Source organism: Nanorana parkeri, unplaced genomic scaffold, assembly GCF_000935625.1.
Source record: "Nanorana parkeri isolate BGI_ZX_2015 unplaced genomic scaffold, ASM93562v1 scaffold1876, whole genome shotgun sequence".
NCBI lineage: Eukaryota > Metazoa > Chordata > Amphibia > Anura > Dicroglossidae > Nanorana > Nanorana parkeri.
The window spans coordinates 236,062-246,516 of NW_017308144.1; the positions used below are offsets into that span (position 1 = coordinate 236,062).

The window sequence follows — 10,455 nt, forward strand, 5'->3', positions numbered from 1 at the left end:
ATTTTTTAATTTCATGTTTCAAACTTTATCATACCTGGAATGTCTACTGGACTCTTGTTTGGACAGATTTAGGTGAGTTATTCCTAGGATTTACTAAGAACTACAGGCCTACAATGTAAAACAACATATTTGCTTGAAAAACAATGTACCGCTTTTGGTACCTAAAATCCTGAATAATCATACCGCCAGGGAGGTTAAAGTAATTTTCTATCCAAAAAGTTAGATTTTAGTATGTATGTGTAAAAAATAAAAAAAAATTCTTAAAGTGACATTAAACCCTCAGATTTTTTAACATAAACCAATACTGTAATGTGTGCCTTACTGTAATCCATGGTAGTTCCCCTTCTCTTTGCTGCTCTTCCTTTTAAATCCTCATGTCTTCTCATGCTTGGGGAGAACTTCCCTTTGCAGCTCAGGGCCTCTTCCTGTAGTGCTGGCTCAGGTTACAAACCAATACACAGACACCATATATCCATTCCTGAGACAAGGCAGTCTGCTGTAAAACAGAAGTTCTGCCCAGCATGAGAACAGATACAGATTTAAAAGGAAGAGCAGCAAAGAGAAGGGCAACAACCATGGATTACAGTAAGACACACATTACACTATTGTTTTATGTTAAAAAATCTGAGGGTTTAATGTCACTTTAAGGTAGTTATACTTTGTTCTTCACACCCACAAAAGGTCTGCCACATTCGTTTATCACAAAAATGATTGCGCTTTATTCCTACCCGACTGTAACAATTAGCAGCTTACTATCACAACCTGTTAAAATAAATAACGGGACACGTCAAGGATGCCCCCGTTGCCATTATTATATACAGTATCTTGGCTATGGAGCATTAAGCTAATGCTATTAGGATGAACGAAGACATACAGGGTATGAAGGTGGGAGATGGGATGCACAAATTGAGTTTATTTGCTGATGACCTGCTCCTCTATATCTCTAACCCCTCATAGGTTTACCATAATTGTTAAAAGAAATAGAGCTGTTTGGACGAATTAGTATATGATCAAAATCTGAATAGATGGATTTTTAGCACTTCCTGCACGTGAGCAGGAGGCTATTCGGGCTGGTTTCCCGTTCAGGTGGAGGGAGCGAAGCATTAAATATTTTGGGGTGCAGATGGCACTACGAGAATCAGATGTTTTTGAATTGAACTATGCAAAATTATTGGTAGAGATGCAGCATAGGTTAAATAGTTGGGGCCCAAAAATGCATTTGTGGATGGGAAGGATGGAGCTAATTAAAATGGATATCTTACCAAGATTTATTTATTTATTTCAAACTATTCTGATTAAAATCCGATTAGAACCCTGAGGGCAGCTATGATCAAATACTTGTGGGGATCTACTTTGCCACGATTAAGACATGATATGTAGTAATGCATAGACAGGATGGGGGAGTAGGTCTTCCACATATGGAGCTGCAGTTTTAACTAGTATTACAGACTGATTTTGATAGATATTGACAACATGGTCCAGATACCCCATTTTATTACATAAGATCTTCCCAAACATATCCGATCGATGTTGGATATGTGGAGCAGAGAAAGGTACTATGTTACATATATGCTGGTCTTGTTAAGTGATTCAACCTTTCTGGGAAATGGTTTACAAAATAGGAGCACATTTTATTAAGGTGCAGGGACATTTTACACCTGAGATTGCGCTCTTGACTATTATCCCAGGACCAATTAAAGAAGTCAAGAAAGGCTTATTTCAATTTTTTTTATTTGCTGCAAGAATTGTAATAGCTAGATATTGGAGGTCTTAAGAAAGGTGGCAGAGTTAGTAGCGCAATCCCAGGATAGGTACCCACAATTTATGGGAACATGGAACCTATGGATAAAGTCTGACATCACTCTCATGTGCTTATCAGCAATGTGAGGTTCATCTGCATGGCCATTGGAGGAGGGGGGAGGAGGGGGGAGGAGTGAGGGAAGGAGATGATGAGACTGTGAAATATCCTTTTTTTTTCTTTCTATTTTGTTTGGGGTTTTTTTTTGGTTTAGGGTTGGGAGGGATTTTGGGTTGTTGTTTTCTTTGCTTTTTTAGCGGAGACCCTTAGAGGGAAGAATGGTTTTAATACTAATGGCAAATTTGTGGTGGTTGTTTTAGAAAAAAGTTATGAATATTTTTTCTCTTATGTTTTTTGTCCCCGATTGGATTTCCTCCTGGGAAAGTCTCGTAACAGGATGTTTATATTGTTATATAAAAAATTAAAAAAGAGATATTATACAAAAGGTTTGCCAACATTTTAAAACAGTTAACAGGGACCCTGCATCAGTGTGCCCATTATATCTACTCATGGTACTGCTAGAAATAACCTGTGTTCAAATTATATGACTGTTAGGAGCATGTCTAATGCTCCTATGCCTATTGCAGCCTTAAGCTCCTCCTGGTGGTTGCTCAGCATCTTTCAATGACTACTTCATCAGCTGTGTGCTAATGAGCCTGGCGATACACCCTCAACATAGTTCCATGATTACTTTGTCAGCTGTGGGCTAATGAGCCTGGCATTTTATTTATTTTACTATCACAACCCAAGGGCTTGTGATAGTTTGCCTTGCTCTGTCTTCATGAGCCTGTATCCAGTCTATGTATATCTGAATATCATGAAACCTGTTCCTGTCTTGCTACCAGTCCTGACCTCAGCATGTCACTGGAATATTCTCTGTCTGTTGCCAGTCCTGACCTAAGCCTTTCCCTGGAACACTCTTGTCATGTCCTCCATCGCCAAACAGTTCTGCTGCTCTGTACCTGTGTCCTGCCTAAGACATTATACAGTCACAGTACATAGTTTAAGTACTGAGGCATCCGGGTAGTGGCAGGTGTACTTGCCTTAAGGGAAAGTTGAAGTCACTCACCACTATATAGTCTGACTGAAGTGTCTGCATCCCGTCCTGACAATGACAAATCTACAAAATTTTAATTCTAAAATGTACTTCTTAAATGTAACAATTATTTGAGTAGACTACTGTTGAATACACATAATCTGATGAACTACAAAAAAAAAGTACTGCATGCATTTACAGTAACAAAGTCCATGTCCATTGTAGGAGATAGGTGTAAGGTTTCAGACATAGGTATCTACCTCACCCTCTATTTGAGAGTCCTTTATCAGTCTACTTTTTTGTGGAATCCTTATACTATACAGTAAATTAAAAACACATAGGAGGTCCACTTAAAAACACTGCAGACCCAGAAAGATCAGGAGGCAAAGTTATTTCTTGTGCATGACAAGGAGGTGGGTAGAGTTGGTACTGCCTTACAAAAAATAATTAGTGCTGAGGACTTAATTCATGCTATAGGGACAGCAGGAGACTCAACTGATCATGGGACTTCATATATGTCAGGAAACTGTGTGAACTGCAGCATGATATAGGACCTAACTTGGCTTTTGCTCAGGGCACCAACTGGCCCCACCTACATATTTTTAAATATCTGAATTTGATGGTCTGTGAAAGGCAAAATTGTATTCCAAAAGCAAACTCAATTTAGCATTGCTTAAAGGAGAACTATGGGGTTAGGGCTTTTCCCCATAGTTCTCCTAAGGGTAACGGGAGGACACAAACTAGCGTCCTCCCATCACCCAAAGCTCAGTATACCGCGAGCTACAGCTCGCGGTATACTGAGACGCCGCAGCCGAGACAGAACCCGACAATTATGTTTGGATTCACCCAGCTGCGTGAGTGACAGCTGGCTCTGCCTATCTAGAGGCAGAGCCAGCTGCACCCGCCCCCTCCCCCATCCGTTCCGCCAGTTAGCGCTGGAGGATCGGACAGGGGAGGGGGGAATCCGGTCCCTCCCCTGTCATGGCTCTCTGCCGGCATAGGATCGAAAAGTGAGCAAGCCCTGGTATGTGTTCGCTCACTTCCCGATCTACTGAGCCGACTTGTGACAGTTTCATTGTCACAGGTCGGTTATAACTATGAGGCTGAGTGAAAATCACTCACCTCATAGTTCTCCCTCCACAGCCCTGATTGCTCCAAACAATTCAGCTTTTGTGAAAAAGAACTCAATGCAATAAATCTGGTCTCTTCTTTTAGCTGAACCCATTCTAGGATGAGCATATTAGGATATGGACATATACAGTTCCTATTAAAAATTTAAAAATTTTAAATGATCCCTTGGAAGCTTTTAGGTATTACTGTAGTAAAACATTGAATCATATTCAGTAGTGTTTTTTTTAAAGTTCTGCTGATTAACATAAATACAATATTTCATAACAGAAGTGAGAACAGATCTTTCCAAAGCAATTTAATGAATTTCAATGGAAAAACACAAATTCATGGATTACACTCCCTTCAAATTAGTATTCAATAGATGCACTTTTTGGCAGCAATTACAGCCTTTAGTCTATCTGTGTAGCTAGGTCTCCCTCAACTCCGTACATCTGGGCCCTGCACTTTCTCCCCATTTGTGTTTGCAAAATTTCTGAAAATGGACAAGAAAATTGCTGTTATTAAGTCATAAATTCTGTTTTGGATTGAAATCTGAAATCTTGACTTAAATACACTATCAGGGCTATTCACAAAAGGGTGAAGAGTTTGGAGAAGGCTGGAAAAGTGAACAATCCAGGCCAAAATAGCTGATTTGGGAAAATTCTCCTCACTTTCCAGTTCAGCTCTGTGGTCCAAGATTGTTCACTTCTCCTGCCTTCTCCAAACTCTTCACCCTTTTGTGAATAACCCTGTATGTGTAAGTTAGAATGGTTAAACGCGATAGGGGTTGAGCACACATGGGGAGAAACAAACAGTATGTATAGAGACTTTTATCTTCTGTAAAGACCCTTTGAGTGTGGCTATTTCTGGATTGGGTTTTTAGTGCCCTAGATGTTGTCTAAAATTTAGGAGTAACACAAAGTAAAAACTTTAAGCAATACATGCACAATTTAGCTTGAAATATTTTACTTACTTGCTCTGAGGATGTTTTCCTTGCTGCTACATCTAGACTGGACCTGCAAAGACAACAACAAGTATATCACTAAAAGCAGCAGAATACACACAAGTGTATGACCTTAAATGCCATAGTGACTTGAAACGCATTGCCCAGCAATGTGCGGCAGCCCTTCTAGCAAAAAAGGCAATTCATGGGCAGGCTCCTAGAAATGATCGTTTACTGCTTAGGAACTAGAAACACAAGGTGATATCTATGTAAAATATGATAATTTAAACAGATTAAATTTAGAACTGCTTGCAGGGATATGTAAATCCAACAAAGCAATATAACTGAATTTTTGAAAATTTTCAGAAACATGTGCAAAATAACAATAATTTTAAAATATTATATAGCCTCTTTTGAGGTCAAGAACCCCCAAAATGTACCCTTGTTCTTGTTAGCATGTTTTGTTGACTAAAATGGATTGATTAGATTTCAATTTATGCACATTGGAATCTTAGGTTTACATATCAGGAAGTCTGTTGTACAGAAGCCAGCCCATAAATTTAAATACATAATTACAACCACACAACAGTTGAATTCTACCAAGCAATACAGCCTACTTGCTGTAATGGAACAAATTATGACAGCATGTTGCAACTGATGGTGGTTTATGATTGTCCTTCCTGGAAAAACAATGTTTGAAAATAAAACAAAAAACATTTAATAAACATGACATATCGTTGGTTTGGTTCAGATTTGTTTTCCTTAAACTTACATTTGAACTTTTTTAAGGTAACTTATACAGAATTTCACAGAATATAAAGGACATACATATCTCTAAAATCAACAAATGACCAGAAATGATCAAAATATTTATTTTGCATTGAAAGTGAATATAACAATTTAGAGAATGTATCAATCAGGGAACAGGGCATCAGCTTTTAATAGAAAATGCTGGGTTCAAAAGGTTGCAAGTACAATAACAAATTCTATGTCTCTTTCAAAAGTCAAAAAGTTATGAAACTATTTTTTAAATTTGAAATATAAAAATATATAATAATTCAGAAGTAAGGGACAATGTGGTTTCTACAATGGGGGAAACAATGCTATTAGAGAAAAATATTAGTGTAATAAAAGCATTTTAAGGCTTTCCTCCTTATTTAAAGAGTCATTAATCCTCAAGTACAAGTTGACTCATATACACATACAGATGCTAATAACATTCACATAAATATTCCAGTATTTTTTCAGTAGTAAATTAATTACTTGTCTGAAAAAAAAAATGTGCTTCCAGTGATCACAGGTTGCTCCCTGATACTTTCAGTTATGAACAGCCCCTGATATTCTTCTAAATACAGATTTTACCCATATAACCCAGTTTGCATTTTAGGTTTACTGAGTAATTTAAGAGAACTGGTATAATTAAAGCCACTTTCTAGCTACTATTTCACATTTCCCAAGAAAACTGCAATGTCAATACATTGCACATCCTTTGAGAGAATGAGATATAAATTATTAGGTATGTGCTATATACAATTTACAAAACATAACCTGAACCAAGTCAGGACAGACGACAAAAAATGTCAGTAAGGTGCTGGTGGCATTGAATCATGATATATGAAAGAAACTACACCTTCAAAATAACACTTTCTACAAACTATGGACATCCATGACTGGACAAGTACATATGAAGTGCAGAACATGTGAGTGTGGTTTAAATTAACACATTTAGAAATGTGAAATGAATCTAGAACAACACAAATGAGTCCTAAAAATAAACAAGTAAGACTAGTAAAGAACTAGTGTGGAAAAAAAAACAGATATCCAAAGGACACAAGAGAAAAGCTAATAAGAGAAAAATGTTAGTGAAAAGACAGCTCTAAAGGAAGTAAAATGGAAGTCAGGAATCTTCACAAAGTATAGTAAGGAGCTCAAACTCATAGCGCAAAGCATCTTTTTGCGAATGGAAGCAGCTCCTTTGATCAGAAATAGTTACTCTTGTTTCGCAGCCTCTACTCCTCCTGAGTTCATCTTTAAGCCCTTCCAATTTATAGTGGAGCTATTGCGTGGACAAAAACAAAAGATCGAAAATAAGCAGAGACACTTAAAATTGCTGCATCAAGTAGTAGAAAAGTTGGGTAACAGTATAGCTAACAATCCTGACTTTTTGAAGTCGATCTTAAAGCAGTTTTCTGATGGTGGCTGTTACTATGAGCTGGAATAGAATGAATACACTTAAATTTACCATGGCATTCAACTTCTATTTGCTGATGAAAAATGGAACTTGTTGCATTGCATTACAAAATAAACAAAAAAAAGGAACAAAACAATGAAGCAGTCTTAAAAAATATAATTCTGTAGAAAATACTTTTGTAACAGTGAGATACAATACGTTGTAAAATTGCATAATAAAGTTTATTTTAAATGAATGGGCATTACATTTTCTGTACAATTGTATTTACCCAAGGTGCTTACACTATGAGTCAGTCAGTTAATGTCTGTAATGATTGCATGAATACAAGCAACATATGAATACCGTGCATTTTCAGTCATGTTAACATATACTGAAATATGGAATCACCACAAGATTCTGTCACAGCAGGGATGCATCCATAAGGTCCCAAAATGAACACGTCAAATTATTTACATATCTTAACAGTCAGTGCACAAAACTTACAGTACATGTCTTGTTAAACGTTCATAACTAGTACACATGGCAGGTTCTGTTTTTTACAAACATAAGCTAAAATTCGCTTATAACAATGCATTAAAAAGAATTCAAATCTATTAGAATAACATATCTTAATGCATCTCAAAAGTTTTGTTATAAATGTGAAAAATCTGTCCATAATTTGAGGTAAACTAAAATGTTTACAGGAAAGAGCCATAATACTTTAGTCCTTTTAACATTTCTAGACTTAAAGGTTATGTTCACGTATATACAAAAGCCCACCAGGGCATCCTTCCTAGCCCCTTAACCTATCCTAACTCAGGCTCTCTTCACCCAGGTGCTTACTTATCTCTGCCCGACAGTGGTTGCCTCTTCTGGGGTTAAATCCTAGCATATCAAGTGTAGCCCCTTCAAGTTTATGTCGGATAAAACGCACAGGTACAGCCAGCCAGCACTCAAGAGAAGATTTAGGCCTGGAGAAAAGCAATCTGAGAGGAGGTTGCAGTTGTAAGGCAGAGGCAAGTAAGCAACTGAGTAAGATGGTCTGGGGTAGATTAAGTTATGGGGCTAGGGAAATGGGCTGGTGGGTAGGGGAGTGCTAGAAGAAGAATTTAAGAATTTGCTTGGCTACTATCAACTAGGTCCTAATGGGATAACTGCAGTTTCATAAAAAAGAAAAAGAGTTCAAAAAGTTGAAGCCAGGACAGGATTAAGGGCAAATGATGCCCTAAGCACAGCCCATCAATGGTGCTCCCCTCAGCCTTGCGTTGCTTAACTGACAAGACATTAAGGGAGTTATTAACTAAGCTGCCGAAGGATTTAACCGAACCGAAGGGCTGCTGTATGCGTTATTCGCAATAGCCCCCAAATGCTGAGTTGGCTATTCACTCTCTGCTGTTTGGCCCCTTTGAGAATAGGGATGAACAGCAGGGACTGAACTGGGGAACGATTGCCTCAGCCCATGTTCTTCCTTCTGTTAACACTCTAAAAAAGTTAAAACATTTTTTACTCAAAACCCTTTTTATTACTAAAAAAACACAGTAAGTTTTCACTTGAAACCTAAAACCTTGTAAAGTCTTTTATCAAGTCCTCAAAACTAATTTGGTGCAACAAATCTGTTCTAAACTTAGCAGAGACAAGGCATCCAGCCTGACTTGTCACACAGTTGTTCTGTAAGGATTTTTAGTATGCCTCAGTTGAGAAAATATACACTCACCTGTGCAATTTGTAACCATTAATGTTAAAAATTCAGTATTCAGGTACATTGGGAAGTTTAAAAGCAGTCCAACTGAGGGGTGGGCAAAACAGTAACAAATATTAATAGGCCCATGTGAACAACAGGTATCAGAAGAGACTCAACAGAGCTCACAGAGTCACCTGAAGAATCTTACAACCAAAGCTGACATGAGATGAGGTCTGAACATCTTTCTGTTAAAACCTGATGAATGTGTGAACAGAAGACTAAATGGCAGCCTTGCAAATCTGAGAAACAGATGCCTAATGCTTAAAAGCCCAGATAACACTAACTTATCTAGTGTAGTGCTCTTAGACAGGGTAAGGTTGGACAGTATCATTAATTCCATAGGCTAGAATAATACGCTTCTGAATCCACCTGTAGATAGTGGAACAAGAAACAGGTTGTCCCTTGTAGGGACCCTCAGGAATGACAAAAACAGATGTAGTCTGTCTAATAGAAGCTATAGCTAAGAAGTAGACACAAACAGGGCATACATCTAGTCAGTGGAGAAAAATCTCTTTGGGATGACAGAGTTGGGAGAACAACATTCTAGCTAAAGCAAATGCAGGAGACCAGATTTGGAAGAAAAGAAGATTTAGGCCAATCTTGAACCACAATAAATGGTTCTTTACGGGATAAGGCTGCCAACCCAGAAAATTGTGGCACAGAGGTGATGGCCATGAGGAAGGCAATTTGTGAGTGAGAGTAGACAAATTGAACTAATCACACAAAATTCAACAAGGCAACCACTGCGAGGCAACCACTGCAAAGGCTAGAGGATCCCTAGAATGGACGAAAGACATGTTCCAGATGTTGAACATGGAAGACAGAAGGTCCACGTCCGGTGTCCCCCCAGTGGCGGCAGATGTCTTAAAACACCTAGTTGTGCAGAGACTACTCTTTGCAGTCCAAACGTTAAGGAAGAGGAAGTCTGCCTGCCAATTTTTATTTTCTGGTATGTGCTTTTTGGACCTAAACGTCTAAAATAAACCAGGAACACGTAGCTGCAAATGCAAACAGATGATCCCCCCACTTTGACAAGTGGGCCCCCCTCCCTCATTGCAAGGAGGATTTGCTATCAAGCTTGGAGAATTTAGCTGTACAGGATTTATGGCCAAACTGAGTTTTGGATTTAGCTGTGGATTTTGAGGTCTGGGAGAAACTAAAGGAACTCTTCTTAGCCTTTGTGGTATAGGGTTTACTAGTCTGAGGCTTAGCCTTCTTCTGTTGAGGTAAAACAGTATTCTTACCCTGGGTGACATCCTTAATAAAGTTGTCCAGTGATTCCCCAAAGCGGCATTCATCCTCAAAGGGTATATGCAAACAGTGTTTTTTGTACTGATGCTCCACAAATTAACATTTGAGCCAAATGGTTTTAGGCATGTGCATGGAAAAGAGGTTAAATCTGGAAATTAGGGAAATAATATCCAAAAACCCATCAATGCAGTAGATTGGGGCATCATCTCCAGTTGCTGGAGGACAGAGGGACCTGTGAAGACTGGAACCAGGACGTATCCTTGAGCCAGATACCTAAGGTCCGGCAGATGGACATTGTAGCAATGACACAAGGGGTTAAGGACTATGAGGAGTGTTGCAACTCAGGCAAGGGAAAGTAATCTGGGCTATCAGTGTAATGTCATTTAGATTTTACATTGCAAGCTCC

At 38.5% G+C, this 10,455-nt stretch overlaps 1 protein-coding gene across 1 annotated transcript in view; it reads right to left on the bottom strand.

The window, feature by feature from the left end:
* GPHN (gephyrin) overlaps positions 1 to 10,455 on the bottom strand; it is a 142,398-nt gene that overhangs the window by 106,604 nt on the left and 25,339 nt on the right. Inside the window, exons 2-3 of the mRNA XM_018571950.1 lie at positions 6,881 to 6,943; positions 4,918 to 4,960 (exon numbers count right to left, since the gene is read on the bottom strand). Of these exons, the coding sequence (XP_018427452.1) occupies positions 4,918 to 4,960; positions 6,881 to 6,943 (106 nt within the window). The remainder of the gene's footprint in view (positions 1 to 4,917; positions 4,961 to 6,880; positions 6,944 to 10,455) is intronic.